Raw genomic sequence first — 22,727 nt, forward strand, 5'->3', positions numbered from 1 at the left:
GATTGTACTAATACAAATTCATAGAGTAGATTAAAACATAGAACTAATCAAACATAATATCATGAAATGAACTCCACTTACTCATCGTGATAGATAAACTAACAGGAAAATATAACAAAAGAGTTCATTTAACAAAGTAATCATAACATCACTACACTACAACAACAACATTATACAAAGAAAAACATATGATACGCAATTTTCCAGTGACAAATCACAGATACAACGAGGAAGAAGTTGTAGGAATAGCATTAAGTAACATGAAGAAAAGAACAAACAACCAAATAAATATAAGAGATACACATTTTTCTTCAATTAAGTAATAAGTTATTATTGGGCAGTAAGTAATAAGCTATAAACTTTTGCCTTGCACGATTTTAAAAAACGAGTACTTTAAACATCGGCCGTTTTCCAATTCGCAGTTATTCACCCTTCGTGCACTTTTCGATCGTCAACTTACGGATGTGACGACAGCAAGGGTGGATCCAATTGGCGAGGGACATCTACCGATTCGATCGATGGATTTTTCTTCCTCATAGGAAAATCTACTAGAATTGGTAGAAAATTAATTGCGTATGCTTAGTTTCGCTATTTAGTGGGCCCTCTTCGCTTCTGTAGCGTTAAGGTGTTTTTACCCGTCCCCTCCCTTCCGCTCCTATCCTTTCCCAGAGGCGTCGGTGGGTTCCCATCGCGGCGGCGCCTCTATCCTTTTTCCTTCCTCTCCAGCCCCTCCCCGGGTGATCGGGCGTATCAAGCCACGGGCTTGGGTCCCGGCCCCAGTGTGTTGTATCCTTGAGAGGGTTCACCTAGAACCCTCATATTTCTTGTACGAGCGATCATCTAGCGATTAGATCGATGGATTTTTCTTCCTCATAGGAAAATGCACTAAAATCGCTGGCACATTAATTGCTTATGCTTGGTTTCGCTATTTAGTGGGCCTTCTTCTCTTCTATAGCGTTCAAATGTTTTACCCGTCCCGTCCCTAACGCACCTTGCCTCTCCCAGAGGCGTCGTCGGGATCCTATCGCGGCGGCGCCTCTTTCCTTTTTCCTTCCTCTCCAGCCCCTCCCCGGGTGATCGGGCGTATAAGCCACTGGCTTGGTTCTCGGCCCCGGTGGGTTGTATCCTGCGAAGGGTTCACCTAGAACCCTCAAACTCTATGTACGAGCGATCGTCCTAACGATAGTTGGCCGAACTAGCCGTGTGAATGTCTGTCCTGACAATAGTTCACGTACACTGCCACTTAACGATGGTTAGGCGCTGAGAGACCGGAAACGGAAGCGACAAGAGAAGGACGAAAAGCTCGTGAAGCTCTACTTTTTTTATGGATTTGTCCACGGAAGGAAGAATATGGACGGAAGAAAAATTATTCGGTAAATACACGTTGAACACAGTAATATCTTGTCCCTGCATAACTCAACAGCTTTGCTAACCGTCAAATTCCCGTTCACTTTAGTTGTCAGCACTAGAGGGCAGCATAGGTTTTAAAAATGGTCGTGTGAAAGCACGACAGTTCCAACGATTGCTGGAACAATCGTAATGTGAATGAGGCGTCATTCAAATTAGGATATATATAGGAAATTTATATACCTCGATTTTTTGCAGTGAAGGAATTACCATTGTGAAGTGAGGTGGAGTACATTACTTTACTTTGCGGATCAGTACGCACAGCCCACGTGACGTAGACCTCGTGTCACACTCGATCACCATTTAATGTAACCATATATAAAAAAACTGGAGTTCAGAGGATAGGTTATCCAACGATTTGACTGCTAGGTTTTTCTCTTTATTAGGAAAATCCTCAAAAATCGTTGGCACATTAATGGCTGATGCCGGGTTTCGCAAGTAAGTAGGCCCTTTCCGCTTCGGCAACGGTAAGTTGTTTTTCCCCTTCCCATCCCTTCCAACTCGTCGGCGTCGACGGTTTCCTATCGCGGCGGCTCCTCTTTCCTTTTTCCTTCCCATCCAAACCCCTCCCCGGGAGCGCGAGCACTTGGTTCCCGGCACCGGTGTGTTGTATCTTTCAGAGGACCCACCTCGGAGTCCTGATCTCTCTGTCAGAGGATAGGCGCCACTGGGCCAGTGGTCTCCTAAGCAGGTGTTTCACCATTAGTCGACACAAGGGAAAACAATCGGGTTGCACCGCTTCTGTGATTAAACAAACCTAAAAGGCCATACAACACGAATATAAACTGGGACTCCGAAACCAAATAATTTGTGTATAATGAATACACTAATGTTGGGTAAGGAATCGCAATCCTCTTGCCTTTCGTTTTCTATGATGAAGGAAACTGCTCTATAGTCGATTCGTCCTCATTTTCAATTCCAAATTTTTTAAAAATCCAAGTCTCGGCACCCGAATTTTCGAAAGAGTGCGCCATCAATTACGGTTGTTTCCTATTATTTTTTTATTGCCTAAATCGAAAGATTATTATTCCTGGAGTGCGCATTTCACGCTCTTAGATTTTAGAATGACGATATCTATTTTTCGATATCAAACGAAAAGTGAAAAATGTCAAGCGCGCGAAAACGCGACGGCAAAGTATGAATTCTGGGAAATCCCCGTGTGACGTATTTCTGGTTCCAGCTGTCGGCGTGTGGGGTGACCTTGGGGAGACGCTTTCAGCACTGATACGACGCAGGCTGCTAGCAAGTATCTGAGTACCCTGCTAGCAGATAGCGCTTGGCTTAAATAATGATTATTAATACCCTAACAAACTAAGGAAACTTTCCGACCATAGGCAGTTTTAATAGGTGATTATTAAGAAATGTTTCCCTGAGCTCTGTGCCTCACGCATGCATTGGTAATCTCATACGATGTATAACTCCTGTCTACTCGTGTAAAAAGTAGGTCCCTGTGACGTCACGTGGAGTGGCATCGCCTGGGCGTCTATTTGGCATTTTTCAAATGAGGTTAAAATTGACCATTGCCATTCGTCTAAACTGGGATTTCTGAAACCAAATAATTTTGTATTTTATGAATACAATATTGGTGGGTAACGAATCGCAATCAATGCATTTCGCTTTCTTTGACGAAGGAAACTACCCTATTATTTGCCAAAGATTAACGGGCAGCTAAGAATCCACTCTGCAGTCATTAAAAGGCAATCTTTAGGACTTTGGTCTCACTTCAACGGTTCATATGAATGAATCATTTCCTCGGGATCGTCCTTCGTTTCCATCCTGTCATCCGTTGAGTGTAAATCAATGAATGACAAACCAAGCGGGTCATTGTATGAACAAAGAGCTCTCAGAATAACCAATTTCATCCGAAATTACGGACTAACCCTTGAAACAAGTAAATTATTATCTGCTTATTGAAACGGTTCAGTTTCACTGGAAACTTTCATTTCCATCGTATCATCTTTAAGCGTCAATAAAAACTCATTGAACGGCTCATTTTATGATCAACCTGTTCTCAAAATTTGTTTTTTTCTTTGTATACACAGAATAATCTCCCTGGACTCGTAAACTTACACAAAGGATCGCATGAACTACAAGTTGATGTAAATTTTTTTTTGCCCTCGATACGCAGGTTCGTGGACGTGTTCGTGGAGATGCGCCGGGACGCCATGTTGGATGATGTGAACAGCGAGATGGAAGGCGTCGTCACGCTGAGCTTGAGGTTCGCGTACGGTCTGTCTCTCGTTGCCATGAACCTACGCCTCGAAGCTGTCCAATACTTCTGCCACAGACACCTCGGACACGCCGACTTGAAGAACAATGTGAGTAATTGATGTACAAAGAGCATGAGGGTTCTGGGAGAACTCTTCGAGGATGCAACGTACCGGGGCCGGGAACCAAGCCCGTGGCTTATAAGCCCGATCACCCGGGGAGGGGCTGGAGAGGAAGCGAAAAGGAAAGAGACGCCGCCGCGATAGGAGTCTTACGACGTCGATAGGAGCGGAAGGAACGGGACAGGGAAAAGCACATCAACGCTATAGAAGCGAAGAGGGTCCTACTATAAGCGAAACCAGGCAAAGCCATTAATGTGCCAGCGATTTTAGAGGATGTTCCTATGAGGAAGAATAATCCATCGATCAAATCGCTAGATTGTAATTGATATACAAGATCCGTGAATCCGATGACCGTTGGTGGCAACCAGGACCAGATCAAAGGCGGGCCGAGTCCTGGGCCATCCGCCAACTTAGGGCCACCCATCAAGCACGAACCTTTCGCCAATACAGTCTTCAGGGCTTTGATCGGCGTGTCATCACCGCGGGTGGAGCGGCACTTTGCTATGCAGTTGGCGATGTCCCAAGAACGTGTCAGTCGCAGGCACGACAGTTCGAGCAGATGGTACTAAGGGTGCCTTCACAGTTCGGCATTGCGTTGATGCCGCGGCTAGCGAGCCAATCAGAGCCCGTCTTTGAGAATTGATGACGTCACGTCTCCAGCTCGCTGCGTCGTCGCAGAAAAACTGAACCTGTCGGATTTTCTCTGCGTGAAGGCGGCAGTACGCCGACGATTTCGAATTGGTGTTTGTTTATGGGAAGCTTAGGTAAAGAAATATGCAATATTAGCTCTGTAACGGTGTGTTTCACACTGATTTTTTGTCAAAATGTTACTATTTCTTTGAACTTGATACAATAGAAATTCATTGTACCTCACAAACCCGTCAGAGGAAAGTGATAGGTATTCACAAATTTTTTGAAGCTAGTTTCCCATAACACCGTAGAAATTGTTGAACAACTGCAATTTTAATATTTTTCGTCTAATTAAATTTTCTCCTACACCCCTAAATGCTTTATAAACATTATTAATAAATAAACTGGGAAGAAATTAAATATTTTGAGTCAAATATGCAAACATGGTCATATTGGGTCAAATTGACCCACTCGGGCATAATAGGGTGCAAGGATTGGTCGGACATGCTAGTATTAAAAGAACTTCCGAAGTGATCAATCAGGCTATAGAAGCTGTGAAATCAGGGGTAGTATTTATAGACCTGCCCCTGAATATTATATTCCTCACTCGGTCATCAGACGACATATGAAAAATCCGATCATGAAACCTGCGTGTGGACAAACAGTTTTATCCCCAGATGCGGAGAAACTTATTTGAGACAGAATTATAATTAGTTCGGAATGGGGATACCCATTTGATCGTACCACTCTCGGATACTTTGCTAATGGGTACTAACTTACTACACGATTTTTGTAACTGAAGAAACTACAACGAGTGCAAAATTACTTTTCGACGAGCGTGCTGCGCCCGCTCCCAGTGGGCTTCCCCCGCTCTTTTCAATGCAGGTCCACAGAGGGATAGGCGCGTTTCTAATTGTAAAATGTAGAAAAAAGCAAGGGTCTAAGGTACAAATTTAATTGGAATGTTCATGTACTAATTGAGGTCAGAGGACCTCTGTAAACACAACATTGGAAGTAATTACACTATCCTCTGTTAAACGCACATGATGACTCATACCTACGTGTCAACAGGAGACTTGAATGTGGAATCAGCCGCATTTTGATAAAAGTTATTTAAATAATTCGAGATATTGTTGCAAATGAACAAATGTATCAGTTTATGCTCCGTTAACGTCAGGAATATTTACCGTATTTTTAATTAATTAAAAACCAATTTTAGGAAACAATAGCAATATTTAGGAAGTAGGATATGCCGTCGCATGTTCTCTGATAAATTCTGTGCATTTTGGTACCTCATTTGTAGAGTTTGGTTGAGTATAAGTTGAGAAAAAAGTATCTATACAGTAGAAATAATATACAGGGTTTGTCCGGAAAGTAATAGGACTGATTTTCTTCCACCGTGACTGTTCTTCGGAGCGTGTTTGCACCGACTGTATTTGGTAGAGGGTGTTCCTAGCTAACGAACGAGTGGCTGGTCAGTTGTCTGCGAGCACCTGGAGAGTCAGGACAGACGTTTTTGCACGACGTGTTTCTGTGAGTGGTGCAAGCCGAAAATGCAGCGTTCGTTACAGCAGAGGTACGCGATTGAATTCTGAGTGAAACTCGGTAAATATGCGACAGAGACGTTTGTTATGATCAAATAGGCTTACCCAGATGTTGCTTTAGCAAGAAGTGGTGCGTTTCGGTGGCACTGGGCCTTTTTGCAGGGCCGGGAAGAGGTTGCTGATGAAGACGGTGCTGGAAGACCTGTGACTTCGGCAAACACCGACATTTTGACTCGTGTGCACAAAGTTTTGAACTCAGACCGTCGACTTAGCATTCGTTTAATTGCCCAGATGTTACATTTATCAAAATCTGTGGTTCATGACATTGTGACGGAGCATTTGAACATGCGCAAGATGTGTGCGCGAAGATGGTCCCAAAAGTGCTCACTGACGACTAGAAATTGCGGCTCACATCGCCTTTCATGTGAACAGCTAATTAACCAATGCCGGCATCCCAACGCTTCCGCAGCCGCCCTATAGCCCAGATGTGCCCCCCAGACTTTTTTTTTGTTTCCTTGCGTGAAATGGCCGATGAAAGGCAAGAATTTTAAGACGACATAGGGGATCCAATCAGCATGCACCTCGGCTCTCGAGGCTATTTCGAAGAATGTCTTCTGTGACGCCTTCAATGCTTGGAAATCGCACTGGCAGCGATGCATCGACGCAGAAGGAGCCTATTTTGAAAATTTTTAAGGAATTGTAACGATTGGCTCAATAATTTTTTTTAAATCGACTCAGTCCTATTACTTTCCGGACAAACCCTGTAGAAGATTTACCTAACCCACAAGGAGTGATGAAAGCAAGTTTTCAAAGTTGTACTTCAGAATAAATAGATACTGTTTTGCAAATAAATATCAAAATTGAAATAAATTTAACGGATTTGGACCTTTTTTAACCATAAACAATTCACTTTTTACATTAAAAACTAGGAAACATTCATCTATAAATTCTAATCAATGTTTTCAGTTCATTATTTCTAGAGCCTATTCATCTCTCTACTTCATCTCTTCTACTGCGGGCAGTAAAATTAGCCGTACTTGGCAACCCGTAATAAGAAAAAAAACAAGCAGCAACGCACTCCCCCAACCTCCCGCTCCCCTCCCCCCACCACCTGACGCAGATACCTATATAAAAAGATCTTTAATTCCTATCTCTTCATAATCCCTTGAAAAAGCAACCAGCATCGATCGGGAAACGTTGGGGCCACCCAAGAATTGACGCGGCGACATAACCCAAAAGCTTTTAATCGGAATGACGAGCACCTACGAAAGTTTTAACGAAGAATGTTAATACCCTACCAAACGAAGGAAATTTTCCAACCTTAGGCAGTTTCAATAGGTGATTATCAAGAGATGTTTGCCTGAGCTCTGTGCCTCATGCATGCATTGAGAATCTCAGACGATGTAAAACTCCTGACTACTTGTATAGAGATTATGTCCCTCTGACTTCACGTGCAGTGGCATGGCATGGGCGCCAATCTGGCCTTTTTCAAATGCGGTTAAAATTGACCATTGCCATTCCTCCAAACTGGGATTACTAAAACCAAAAAATCTCTTTATTATGAATACACTAATACTGGGTAACGATTCGCAATCAATGCATTTCGTTTTCTTTGATGAAGGAAACAACCCTATTCCCTTGCTTTGCTGCTCGTCTTGCCAGTGGTGATGCCCTCTCTGGACTTGGTGAGGGAACATCGGAGAAGGAAAAGTTAGAAAAGTCTTCTGGGATGTGGGGAGCCCCTCCAGAAATTACTCACTCAAGTAAATTCTCATTGCTTGGAGAAGAAAGTTGGAAGATGGAAAACTTTTCTAGGCTGCATGTGGAAACACCAAAATTGACCTCTGTACCGCGCAATGAAGGCGTATCACTGCTTGCACTAGATCCTCACACATTATTGTTCTGCAGGTTCTAATTAATCTTCTATTAAGCAAAAAGTTTCGTCAGCTCAGTCAGACTATTAGCCTTTGTGCCTTTGTCCTTTCTTACAATATTAGGAGCAAACGGTCGGGTGTGTTAAGGCCAGTATATAATGAAGATAGAGAATAAACAAGGATAGCCGCGATCAAATTATAGAGATTTACCCAACACGGAAAGATATGGTTTCAAACCATAGAGGTTACTGGAGGGGGCGCGCCCTATCCTTTCAAATAGCGGGAAGTGAAGCCAGGGGGGCGTGGCCAAATTGCGCATTTAGCCATGATGCGCTGCCCTGCTATAACACAGAGTCTTACGGGGCAACGACAAATTTTTGCTTTTAACTCATTAAATAGTACCTTTAGGCATTTTTCGCGAAAGGTACGATGAAAATAAATAGTAATACATGCCCAAAGAATAAATTTATGCTGGATCATAGCCGTTGTGACCTGCAGGAAGACAATAATCAACGGACAATGAGGTTTTTAGTCAAGCATAATTGACTCAATATTACTAGCTAAACAATGGCTGGCAATTCGAAAATTGCATTAATTTTAACTTAATGAATCTTAATCCGGAAATTAAAGATCGATTGAATGTGTTGCTATGCTTCGTCGTTACTTCTACGAACATAGTAATCACCATTGAACTCGTCATGAACTGCTCCTGTACGATAGAAATATTGACCAAACCCGAAGTTAAAATAAGTTTTACGACATTACGCAGAAATAACTCACGACTTTGTTTCATATAATTCCATTTTCACTGTCAAATCCCCCGAAAAAGAACGGTGCTACCTCTCGTAATGCAAGTTAATGCACTACGAGTGCGTACGTCCGCAGTTGACCATGCTCAAGTAAGATTGACGGACGAAAGATTGCGAAATCACTACGTTTTCGATACAAATTATTTTATTTTTACTACCCAAGCCCCTGGAAAATATCCATACTACATCAAGTAATGCCCCTTTGCACGCGAGTGAACTCGTCTGAGTGCGTGCCTCTAAATTTAACTTGACGAAAAGGTCGAAATATTATGATTTTCAAAGAAAAACAAAATCAAGCATAAAAATTCATTTAATGGGCAAATTACAAAAAGATTAATTCACGACACAAAAAATGTTCACATTGTTCAAGTACAAGATTCAACTTTGGCAGATCAACAGCAAATGTTAACGTACACAATGCATGGGTGAGGCCAAAAATGCAAAACCGAAATGCAAACAGCTAAGGCGATTGCAATTCATAATTTTTCCAGTGAGCAACTGCCACTCTTCATGATTCATCACAGGAAAGTAAATGGTGAAAGGTTTTCGGAAATGGCTTAATAAAAGGACCAGCAAACTTCCAAGGATATCCTGAAAAAAGTAGAAAGTCTGCGAAAGTGAATATGTATAGGTGGAAAGAAATTTCCTGTACAATAACCATTATTTTTATAAATACACCAATTCCAAAAAATATTACTATAGTTAATGTATTTAAATTAAGGTACTAGCAATAATTACCACTTCCTGCCCCGTAAAGCTTAACATATGCTGGGAATAACAATCAAATAACGTAATTAACAGTGTTCTGTGATGCCTTAAGGTAATTAAAAAGGGCAGAAGCTGGACTTATGAGAAAATTGACATTGTTAACTGCCCGCATATTCTTTGTAACAATGAAGTGTATTCTACCTAATTGCCTCATAACTGCTATGTCTTCTTCAATATTTTAACTGAAAAATTACAGAACACCACATAACTCCGCATAATACCTTACAAGCCATCTAAAAGATGTGTGTGACACGTGTTTCAGTCGCATTATTTCCCATCGTTACTATTATACTCGCAACAAAATAGTTAACATGACACTTAAAATACAAATAAAATACTTAATTACTACCGTTGACTAATAACATTATCAACTATTCACATTAAAAGGCACCCCAAACGCGAGCACGTTGTAGGTAACAAATTCAATATGTATCAGGTGTAGCGAACATCTCACGCTATATTGCCTTTTTTTGACTATTTTATTCTATATTTTACTCACCGGTGGAAAGTAAGGCCTGTTTTCTTCCTTTCCGTGCGATTATTGCACCCGTAAGCCGAGCAGCAAACCATCTGCGAATGCAAAGTTTAAATAGCATATATCTGCCTAACGGAATGTTTCCGGATGTAGATAATAATATCCATGAAAATAAACACACTAATAAATATTTACGTACCTTTATATGACCTCTGTAGCCACTGGTTTCAGAAAAAAACAATATTTACTTAACATGTAAGCTTACGGCAAATCGACGAAGCGGGGAAGAGCATGATGGCTAAATGCGCAAAAGTACCGTTATGCCTGGTTATGCCTGGCTTCACCTCAGAGCCCTTATGCCCCCTCCAGATACCTCTATGTTTCAAACATCGGTGGCCTTCTTGGAAAGATATGTGCGGCAATGCCATCTGGAGGTACCATTATCCGTCATTTTAAAGGGAAATGTTTATTTAAATTATTTCTTTGTTTGTGTTTTAATTTATTGATAAATCTTATTTATTCATTTACTTTTACAATGAGTGATTTTTATTCAAATCATTCCACAATTTAAAAATATATTTAGACAGGATGGCTTCGATTTATATATATTAACCTAACACATGAAGATCTGGAAATAAGCTCCGTTGCTACGCCCAGTTAAACTCCTTATTGGTATTCAACTCTGGAAATACGGAGGTTGCTTGGCTACCTCAAACACCAATATTCACCATTTAACGGGCCGTAATTTTTTGCTAATTTTCTTCGCTTGCGTTTAAAATAATTGATAACTTCATTAGTCATAATCTTTATCTTTATTTTTCAACTTTAACGAGTAATTTTTATCCAAATAATTTCACAGTAAAAGATTGATAGAGACAGCGGTCACGTTGCTCCTGCTTCTCCTGTCCTGTCCTCCCACACGCTTCTCGGTATGAAAAGGCCGTTTTACATGGTACACGGAATTGCGCAATCTGACGTACGTTGCGAAGGTGCAATCAAAGTTGCGTCGTGTAAAGCGGTGAATTGCTAGAACACATGCGAGAATGCGTGGATGCGAGACGGCAAAATAGCCCCTGTTCTAATTTCGTTCATGCATACGCGCAATTCCACGCCATTTTAGAATTTAATGCAGCTCTAACCTGCGCAATTCCTTGCCCCGTGTAAAACGGACTAAAGATATGCTGCCTATTTCACTTCAAAATGTAACAAGCAGAGGCGTAGCCGGTGAGGGTTCAAAGGGGATCCGGACCCCCCGAAACATAAAAACACAATTATGTTCCTTTATAAAAGAAAACAAAATATTGAAAAATCATGGATTTACTAAAGATTTCTCCGACAAATGAAGTTTTTTGGATTATTAAAGTGTTAAAATAAGTGAAAACCCCATTACTTAGTACCCTTTTTGTCAAAAAATTTACCCCCAGGTTTTGGAAATCCCACGAACGAAATTCCTGGCAACCTCGATTTTGAAAGTGTTAAAATTAGTTAAAAACCCATTACTTATTCATCATCATCATCACTGGACAACAATCCTAGGATTGGTTTGATGCAGCTCTCCACTCAGTTCCACTATCAGCTAATCTTTTCACTCCTACGTATTTCTTCTCTTTCACATCTCTCTTTACTTGTTCCATATATTTTGTTCGAGGTCTTCCTTTTCCATTCTTGCCTTCCACCTGTCCTTCGACGATTGTCTTCATCAGGCCATCATGTCTCAAGATGTGGCCTATAAGGTTGTTCCGTCTTCTTATTAAGAGTTTCATGAGGCTTCTCTTCTCTCCTACCCTTCTTAGGACTTCCTCGTTACTAACACAGTCGATCAATTTGATCTTCATCATTCTTCTGTAGCACCACATTTCATAGGCCTCTATCCTTGCTTTCTCCGCTGCGGTCATTGTCCATGCCTCACTTCCGTAGAGGAAGTGGACATCATTACTTATTACCCTTTTTTTTCAAAAAAATTACCCCCTGGTTTTGGAAACCCCACGAACGAAATTCCTGGCTACGCCACTGGTAATAAGGAATTTTAAATGCATAAATGTGCTGGGTGAAACATCAAATTGGCCAGAAGTAATAAAGTATAGCAATTTCCCGAATAAAACAGGCGCTACCTTTACAAATGAAATGAAATCGCTAAACACGTCATTATGGCCGGTGTTGGTCTATCAAGGTAGACAGGTGGTATAACTCCCTTTCTACGCGAAAAAATAATTATATTATAATAAAATACGTACAACAAATAAGAAATTAAAGCACGAAAAAATGAAGACGACCGAAAAAAAATCCCGACATATTTCATTGAATAAGTAGAGGTTACTCGTGAAAACTGAAAATTGATGGATCTAGTTCTGCCCACCTCCTTCCCTCATTTAGACGATAGGGCTCATCAAACTCGGGTGTCTGACTTTTTTTACAGACCGTAGTCCTCCTAGTATTAAAGCCCGTATGACACTTTCCAATTTATTGGCCAACAAATTGGCGCACTATATTGTAAAAAATATTGGAAGTTACGTACCGTATGACACCTATCAATATTTGCACCAGGTACGTGAAAGGTCGTTACGATAATCTTGTTAGTGTAACTGACCTCTTAGATAAACTCGGATGGGAATCTCTGTCGGACAATAGATTGAAAAATAGACTAAACATTTTAGATACATTCAAAAGCAGTGTCTTTTCTGACGAAGTTAACATTATTTTACGGACGCCAACATACTACGGAAGGTCAGATCATATAAATAAAATAAGAGAGATAGATTGTAGAACAGACAGATTCAGAATGTCATTTTTTTCACGATCAAGAAGAGATTATAACGGCAGCGATAGAACTCGTACATAGATTGCATGACTTGTGGTGTATCCAACTAACCTATGTAAGACTTAATGCATGTTTCTTAATTTTATTATTATTTCTAACAGCATATAGTAATATAATTTGTAAGTATGCGTGATTTTTTTGTACTGTGGGGAGTGCATGTTGAAGTCCAATTGCATGCTGGTGATTGATCACCCCCTGCCAAACACCCTAGAGGTGGCTCGCAGGGTATTATGTAGAAGTCGATGTAGAATAATGGCCTAAATAGTTTTCTAATATCCTGCTAGAGAACCTCATTGTGTTTCAATGATTTTATGCTGTATAAGTATCCTTGTGATTTTATACGTTTCAATCAATAGTGAAACAACTTCTTTCGTCCCCATTTTAGAAACTTCAAGCGAATTTTGGGGACAAAACCAATTTTTTACAGCCAAGTCGGATTTTTTTAATAGCTTCTTGTTTTGGCCACTAGGAGTCAACAAAACTGACTTCTGATTGGAGGTTAGCCGCGAGAATATAGAACCTGTTCTTAATTCCAAATTGGGCGAGAAATCAGTCCAATATTGTGAAAAGGATGCTGTAATAGAAATTAGTGTGTGTCAGTCGGACCAAAATGCAATAACCAATGGATTGGCCAATAAATTGGGAAGTGTCATAGGGGCTGTAGCCCGAGGTCGGCTACTGATATTGGCCCAAACTATAACCAACAATAGCCGACAATGGTCCGACTCTGGGCCAACGTCGTAATGCTGCTTGGGCCTATGCAGTCCCCTAGCATAAAAAACCATTCCATTTTCAATGCAGGAGAACATGGACGTCCTGAAGTCAACCATTCGATTGATCGAAGAGCAGTTCAAACGCGACAAGGTCCAATTCTCCGTCCACCTTGCCCAGCGCCTGCTAAACGTCTTCTGCGTGCGGCTCATGCGCGGCAGCTGTCCGCCAGAAGTTCTTGCCTTCGCCGCCAGGTTCTCCTCATCACTGCTGAGGCGAAGGGACTGCATGGCGCACTACTCGGCGCTGAAGTTGAAGGCGACTGGCTTCCACTCGTCACTGCGCAACCACGACGCGCACTTCCTGGCCTCCGTCATCAACTGTCACCAGGCCAGCGAGACTAGCCTCAAGGAGCTGGTGGTCGTACACAGGTGGGTACATTCAATCCTTTCGCTACTAACGACGACAATATGCGGCAGGACGTTTCCCGAACCAGGAGACGAAAGGCGCAAATTTTCGTCGGAGATTTTCCTACGCAGGTGAAGGAATGCCGAGTATATACGTTTCCTTGCTCTCCCCCTTTCATGAAGTACACGGGTTCTGCCTCATTCACATTACGACTGTTCCAGCGATTGTCGGAACTATCGTGCTTTCACACGACGATTGTTAAAACCTGTGCTTCCCTCTAGTGCTGACATCTAAAGTGAACGAGAAATTGACGGTAAGCAGAGCTGTTGAGGTATAGGGACAAGACATTATTGTGTTCAACGTGTATTTACCGAATAATTTTTCTTCCACCAGTATTCTTCCTTCCTAGGACATATACATGAAAAAAGAAGAGTTTCACGAACTTTCCGTCTTTCTCTTGTTGCTTCCGTTTCCGGTCTCTCAGCGCCTAACCATAGTAAAGTGGCAATGTTCGGAACTACGTGAACTATTGTCAAGACATGCATTCACACGGCTAGTTCGGTCAACTATCTTTAGGACGATGGCTTGTACAATCGTAATGTGAATGAGACATTCGCGAAGTCTTAGTTTAGGGACCCAAAAAGGTGGGACTTTGGCCGTATCGTCTAGATCCTGGAACATGTATTCGGACCCCTTATCCTGATATTACCCCTCTTTGTGGTAAGGACCCGCGGTCATTCAATTGTTTATGTTGTCATTTTTCCAAATAAATATTTGTTTCTCTCCCAAAAATTATAAACTAAAATTAAAATATTTCTTTTGATCAGCTTACATAACTATTAAACTAAATTCGCCGATAAATATCAAGTTATATCTCGAGTTATGTATAAACATCAACATGGATATTGTATGATCTTAGGTTAACCCGACGTATCAGGTGCAGAAAAGTTTCTCGGGTTTTACGCCGGTTGATTTCGTCCATGACTCCCGACGTTACGATCAGCGACTTGCTGATATGGCTACTGGGACCGCCTTGTCAAGGAAGCCATTCAGATCCGAATCAACCGCAACAACGAAAACCGAGACACTGGGTTCCCAGTCAGCAATGCATGGAGACCAATATTGAGGTCCCTTATATACAACAATAATGGCGGAAAAAGCACAACACGCGTGAACCAATAAGGTTACACCTGACCACGGATGGGGGTGCATATATACTGGACAAATATTAAAGAAAGGCATTCGGAAGATCCCCTGAGGATGATCAGGAAGTCGCTGATCGAAACGTCGGGAGACATGGATAAAATCAACCCGTGGAAGACCCGAGAAACTTTTCCGCAACATGGATATTGTTGCCGCATTTAATTCGTTAATATACAGAGTTGAGCTTCGTTCAAAATTTGATGATTCTCAGAATAAAACGAGGAATTCAATTTGAAGTGTGAAATTTACGTTCAAGCAACAATTATAAAGATAAAGATAAAGATATTTATTTCACTGCCCCAAAATATTACAACATATGTCATACATTAACAGTGAAATTAGACACCCCTTAAGATGAGTCTTGATTAGGGGTTGCCATTACATACAAATAAGGCAATGCTCGGCAGTACATTTTATATTAACTTTTAAACAAAAGTGGCTCTTCTATGAGTCCTTCATAGAAACATTTGTCCATGTGCATGTATACAACCTTGAAAACATACAAAATACGATTAGAATACAGTAATAGGAAAATTAACATGAAATGAAATTATAATAAATTTTGTAACAAAATAAGTTTAAGCAATTAAACGAACCATATATCCATATAGTTATTTCATATAAAAAAGCATGATTGACCGCAAACCAATGCCGCTGGTAGGTTAATGTCAAGGTTCTCCACAATGTGTGTAAAGGTAAAAAGATGGATTTTCTTGAGCAGTTACAAATTTTAAGAGCATGTCGAAACAAAAATGTAAGGGTGGTTAACGACCTTTTGTACCCCTCACACTCCTCCCATTTATTATCAGTCCTGCTGGACTCAGCAAGTTAACCCGCTGACCTTGAGGAAACTATTCCTCGTTAGCTTTTCCCCTCCCACCATCACCACCTCCTCCCTGTCTTAACCCCCCTCTCCCTAAGGTATATGTAAGCTCGCAAAATTTTTGTATATTCACCTTGATAATGACAGTGTGTACTGCCAAAACCTGGGTCGGTATTAAAAGCTCTTGTGGAACATACAAAAGTGTATTTTCATTATGTTTGCCGCTGGTAGGGTTATAAACTCCAAAAGGAGGGAGCACAACTACCCTCAGAGTCCGAGATAGTGCGGAGTCTCCGCTAGGAAGGGTCGAAAAAGGTTGGTGTTCCGAATGTGTGATTATCCGCGAGACCCTTCTTAACCCTTAGGCTACGGGAACGTTTTTGAACGGTCTGGATGGTGAATGCGTGAAAAACTTCTTTCAACGTTTCACCAGATTTTCTTACAACTGGCAGCCTTTCCATGAGATTTTATTGCCGTTCTTTCCGCAGTTGCTTAACCCTTTCGAGACGGCGGAGTTTTCGCCTCAGCATGACTGCTATACTGAGCCCCAAGAGACCCTTCTTTCTCGTGGTACGGAGCATTTTTGGAGGACATTCGTTAAGCAGGGTCTCGTTAAACCTTTTTAGACCCCTCCACGCTGGGACTTTGCATTATCTCGGACTCCGAGAGTAGTTGTGCTCCCTCCTTTCCGGGTTTACGACAATACCTGCGGCATTGGTTCGCGGTGAACTTATGTATTGCTTATATGTATTTGGCACATGGATAATTGTTGCTTGCACGTAAATTGCAGACTTCGAGTTGAATTCCCCATTTTTTCATTGTTGAATTTTAAACGAAGTTCTAAGGCCATTATTAACGCATTTAATGGAGTAACAATTTCCATGTTGATTTTTATACATAACTCGAGATATAAGTTAATATTTATCGTAGAATTTCGTTTAAAAATTGCAAACGCTGCTCAAAAGACAAATAATTCAATTGTTAGTTTATTTTTCTTGAGAAATGAACAAATATTTATTCCGAAACCTGACTGGATAAACCATTGTATGACCGCTGTCCCTTACCGCTAAGAGGGGTTATAAAAGAGGAGGGGTCCAGGTACTTGCTCCCGGATTCCAAGGGTAAATGCTAAACCCCGCAATGTTGGGTCCCGAGACAAAGACGACGTAAACCCGCGACCATCCTAACAGGGGGAGAGCTAGAAAACTTATATATACGGCTTCCGTTATCCTGGCCAGGAAATGTCACACGTAAATATACGCCCGTCGTCTCCCGGGTCAGGAAACGTCCTCACGTATATATACGTGTATAGTAGGGAAAAGGTTAAACTCGGCCCAACCAGAGAGCACAAAGGCATCTTTCGAGGACTGGGCACCCTCACCACGAGGAGCCCTACCCGGATTATCCCTTCTCCGAGAGAGTAAGAGCTCCATGCTCCCCGCAGCGCATTCGCGATGAAAACAATTCCAACGAATCCTTGAATTTCGTAGGAATTTATTGACTTTGCCACTGTCCATTAGCCGGGGTAGTGGCATAATTATGGGGGGTTAGGGATATATATCTCCCCCAAAACCTCAGAAAAATAACAAAAATATTTAAATCTATTGACTATTTTTGACATATAATAACTGCATCAGCTTTAAGTTCAATTTTTAGAGCTAAAATGTTGTAAAATGTGTTTCCTGGCATGTCATTTTTCTAAAATTTTCCCAGATTTTCCCGGAGGAGGGACTCGCCATCCCAGACCATCCCATCCCTCCAGGCATATACCTTGTCACGCCAGTTAGCCGGGGAAACTTATTTGAAAGCATTGGCCTCTCTTTCTTAAACTATCGGTGGTGGGTCTTCCATCACTGCATAATTACCAAGGACATTATATACGTAGTCTGTCGTCAGGTGGTAAGGTGGGCAGTCCCGGATTATGAGGGTCCACTGTCTGCTAGACACACGCCCGAGGTCGACGGAAAAATATCTTTCCCGATCATGTCCCGCACACAGTGGCAGCAAAAGTTTGACGCTTCCGCAGTTGAAGGGTTAACGAATGTCCTGCAAAAATACTCCGTATGAAGGGAACGGAAGAATCTCTTGGGGCTCAGTTCAACAGACATGCAAAGGAGAGAATTCCACCGTCCCAAAAGGGATAACAATATTCACCGTCTAGCCCTTCCTTCCAATCTAATGCCTAGTCTACAATGGGATATTATACGCAAGGAAACCAAAATGCTATTTCAAAATTAACATAAACCGTATGAAAGATGATTGTGGGCTATTCCACAATAGGGCATTATACGCAGTGCTGGTAGGTGATCGATTTAAGGTAACTGGATCACTTGCAACGATTACTTTTAACGATATGTAATTTTAATTTCTAATTTACTCCTTATAATTACAGAGGAATAGTTACTATCGTTGTGATCGTTACTTGCCCGTAAACAACGATTACTTTAACTGATTTAATTTACCTAGTCCTACAGATAACTACGAGTGCCTGAGTACCATAATTTGCTTGCATAGTTTCAGCCACTCCTGTGTTGTTGCCTACTTATGTGTCGAGGGACTTCAGGGCATAAGGCTCGTTAGATTTATTTCCGCACGGGCGAAAACTAATTATGTGAAAAGAGGGCAATACTAATAGGGTGGTTTCCTATTATTTTATTATTGCCTAAATCGAAAGATTATTACTCTTGGAGTGCGCATTTCATGCTCTTATATTTTCGAATGACGATATCTATTTTTCGCGATTAAATGAAAAGTGAAAAACAATAGGGTGGTTTCCTATTATTTTTTAATTGCATAAATCGAAAGATTATTATTCCTTGGGTGCGCATTTCACGCTCTTATATTTTAGAATGACGATATCTATTTTTCGCGATTAAACGAAAAGTGAAAATTTTCAAGCGTGCAAAAACGTGACGGCTAAGTATCAATGCTGGGAAAAGCCCGTGTGACGTCATTCTGGTTCTGGCTGCCGGTGTGTGAGGCCAACTTGGTGCGAGGCTGTGAGCACCGCTACGATACAGGCTGCCAGCAGGTAGCAGAGTGCCCTGCTAGCAGGTAGCGCTTGGCTTAAATAATGTTCCTTATCACCCAATGAAACGAAGGAAACTTTCCGAACTTGGGCAATTTTAATAGGTGACTATTATTATATATTATTAAATAATGTTCATTATCACCCTATGAAACGAAGGAAACTTTCCGAACTTGGGAAATTTTAATAGGTGACTATTAGGACATGTTTCCTTGAGGTCTGTGCCTCATGCGTGCATTGGTAATCTTAGACGATGTAAAACTTCTATCTACTCGTATAGAAACTAGGTCCTTGTGACATCACGTGGAGTGGCATCGCATGGGCGCCAATCTGGCATTTTTCAAACGAGGATAAAATTGACCGTTGCCATTCGTCTAAACCAGTATTTCTAAAACCAAATAATTTGTATATTATGTATATGAAATATGGGTATGAAATGAATATGAATATATTATGAAACGTTTTAGATAAATTCAAGAGTAGTGTCTTTTCTAACGAAGTTAAGCATATCTTACGGATGCCAACATACTGCGGAATATCAGATCATATAAACAAAATAAGAGAGATAGATTGTAGAACAGACAGATTCAGAATGTCATTTTTCCCACGATCAATAAGAGATTCTAACGGCAGCGATAGAACTCATAAATAGATTGCATGACTTGTGGTGTAGCCAACTAACCTATGTAAAACTTAATTCTTGTTTCTTAATGTTATTATTATTTCTAACAGCACATGGTAGTTAAATTTGTTAGCATGCGTAACGTTTTTAGTACTGTGTGGATGCGTGTTTGAGTCCAATTGCATGCTGGTGATTGATCACCCCCTGCCAAACACCCTAGAGGTGGCTCGCAGGGTATTATGTAGATGTAGATGAATGCACTGTTGGTGGATAAGGAATCGCAATCAATGCATTTCTTTTTCTTTGATGAAGGAAACCACCCTATCGAACGTATCCTTCAAAGACTCTCATTCGTTTCAGACATAATTGCCCCCGCTCATTGTTGTCGCAGGCGCCTGCTGAAAGCATTGAGGCAAGGCGGTGATTTTGCGGTGGACCGTCTGCGGGTGACGTCATCGCTAATCTACGCTCTCCACTCTGGCCCCAACACCATTCTCAGGGACACCTTCCTCAAGGTCACCAGCGTCGTCACGCCAGACGACCCACGATACGACATCTTCCTCAAGATGGCGGCCGAAGGACCAGCCGACGCCAGCGAAGAGAGAAAGACCTGCGACAATGTGGCTTGATACAACGTCAAATTACATTGAAAAATGACAGTTCAATACGCTTATCTTATAACAGTATTACCACTTATTCTTGAGATACATGGGCGTACCCAGCGGAGGGGAAACTGCCCCCCCTAGAAAATGCACATTGATCGAAGATCCAAGATGTAATTAACTTGGAGCTAATAACTTCATGAAATTATACGTAACTACTTTCTTCATCGATTTGTCATGCGTATAAATGGGCAAGTTTCTTAACATATTCAACGCAGGACTGATTTTTATGGAAGTCTTTAGAATCAGCAGGAAATTTTTTTTGTTTAGTTTGTGTTTACTACAGTTTGTTGAGCATTTTTATATATGATTTGAGCAATATTTTTAATTATTTTTGCAAAAATTGGCACCAAGTCAATTGACAATTTCCGTATTCCAATATCGCCTGGTAGAAAAAATGAGGGTTTTGACTATATTTCAGGAATAATACAAATGTATAAACCTTCAAAAATTCCTTAAAATTTCTGTTTCATTAACCTTTTCTGTGCAAAAAAGTCAAAACCTGAATGAGAACAGCTAGTTTCCCCCCTAGTTTTTATTCTGGGTAAGCCTTTGTTACGATATATGTAGATTAAATTGACATTTGGCCGACCTGTCCTTATTTGCAGTTTTAATTTGAAACACAGAAAATTACAGTATAGCATACATATCAGCACCTATGCAAGGTTAATTCGAATTGATGATATCATCATCCAAATGCAACTATTTTCACTCATCAGTATTAAAAGTGTTCGTTATGTCATCACATTCTGTATCCAGCCGGAGAAAGTGGTGTAGGGATTAAAGATGCCTTGAAACTTGCGTAATACCCGGTAGATGGTACTGAAGTGTTGAAGCCAGTAGCGTAGCCAGAGAGGGGGGCCGGGGGTCTGGACCAACTCCCCGAAATATAAAAATATAATTATTATCCTTCATAGAAGAAAACAGAATATTGAAAAATCACTAATTTAAAAAGTACTTCTTTCAGAAATGAAGTTTTTTCGATTATGAAGAGTGTTGAAATTAGTTTAAAACCCATTACTTAATTAACCCTTTTTAAAAAAAATTCCCCCTAGTTTTGGACCCCCCCCAACAAAATTCCAGGCTACCCCACTGGTTGAAGCGTGTTGCGTGTGAAAACCATAGTGAAAAGTAAAAAGGCCATCCATTAAATTTAGTGGCTGATAGACAAGGCCGTAGCCAGAAAATATTTTCAGGGGGTTTATGGAATAGTAGACAAACATACAATTATTTTTATAAGATAAATAAAATAGCGAATACAGTTAAATACACATACTTATTATAAACCCTTAAAGGAACTTATAAAAATATTATAATAAAATTGAATTTAGCCTTCTAGCTTTTTTTTGCAGCGAACAAATGAATTAACTCCTCGGTGTCGATGTCAATTCTGTGGTCCCTCAGGAGGCTCATAAGTCACTCACCTCTCTACTAATTCACAGCACTATTATTTCACACACTGCACCTACAAATTCGCTCAGATAATTATTGACTTAAATCGCATTGGACCACTAGATGTCCTTGCACCACTATATAGTATCGTCGTGTGAGCACCAAGCGAGCATTAAGTATCTATTTAATTTTTTTCATTTCGGGGGGGGGGATCAAGGGGGATTGATCCCCCCCTGGCTACGGCCTTGCTGATAGATATGGGGGGGCTGAACGGAGCGCCCCACATTGCGGAGCCCAAGGGCCACGTACATAACTAAGGGGGAGTAAGACATGGTCTAGGGGGTGGCAAACCAAGTTGTGATATTAGTTTATGAGATTATTTCCTTGAAAAAATAGTTTAATTTAGTCACGTATCTTTTACTAATACATTACATTTTTTAAGGGTTTAAAGGAAATTTGTTGCATGCTTTAGTTTCAATCCAGTACTGATCATGCTTTAAGACTTTTGCGATTTTTGGTTTAAGATTTTTGCTTTTAGGGGGGCAGCAGCCCCCCTAAAAGCAAAAATCACCCCCCTGTCCCTCGCTGGGTACGACTATTGCGGGGTCTGAATTACCGAACATCGTTGAATTTAAATTGTAAATTTTAATATTATAAGATGGCATTGTTTTGTATATGTGTACAACCAGTTTAAATAAAAATTTTGTAAACTTTGCATGCTATTTGATTATTTTTCAGTACGATAAAATATAGGTAGCTCAAGATATCTTTGGCTTCCTAAACGCCTCGTTAGGATTACGATTGTCCGAGCCATCGTCCTAACGATGGTTGGCCGAACTAGCAGTGTGAATGCATGTCCTGACAATAGTTCACGTAGTTCCGAACGTTGCCACTTTACGATGATAAGGCGCTTGGAGACCGGAAAAGGAAGCGACAAGAGAAAGATGAAAAGTTTGCGAAGCTCTCTTTGCTGTATTGTTTTCATGGAGTTGTCCTTGGAAGGAAGAATATGGGCGGAAGAATAATTATTCGGTAAATACACGTTGAACACAGTAATCTCTTGACCCTGTGTACCTCTACAGCTTTGCTAACCATCAATTTCTCGTTCACATTAGATGTCAGCACTAGAGGGCAGCACAGGTTTTAATGATCCTTGCGTGAATGCACGAGTTTCAAGAATTTCTGGAATGATCGTTATCTGAACGTGGCAATACTTTTGGCTA

General features: G+C 40.9%; 1 protein-coding gene across 1 annotated transcript in view; it reads left to right on the top strand.

Annotated features, from left to right (window-relative positions):
- Positions 1–20,079, top strand: part of LOC124172044 — a 32,619-nt gene extending 12,540 nt beyond the window's left edge. The window contains exons 4-6 of the mRNA XM_046551451.1: positions 3,536–3,725; positions 13,457–13,797; positions 19,842–20,079. Coding sequence (XP_046407407.1) covers positions 3,536–3,725; positions 13,457–13,797; positions 19,842–20,079 — 769 coding nt within the window. The remainder of the gene's footprint in view (positions 1–3,535; positions 3,726–13,456; positions 13,798–19,841) is intronic.
- Positions 20,080–22,727: the final 2,648 nt, after the last annotated feature.

Source organism: Ischnura elegans (genome assembly GCF_921293095.1).
Source record: "Ischnura elegans chromosome 13 unlocalized genomic scaffold, ioIscEleg1.1 SUPER_13_unloc_1, whole genome shotgun sequence".
NCBI lineage: Eukaryota > Metazoa > Arthropoda > Insecta > Odonata > Coenagrionidae > Ischnura > Ischnura elegans.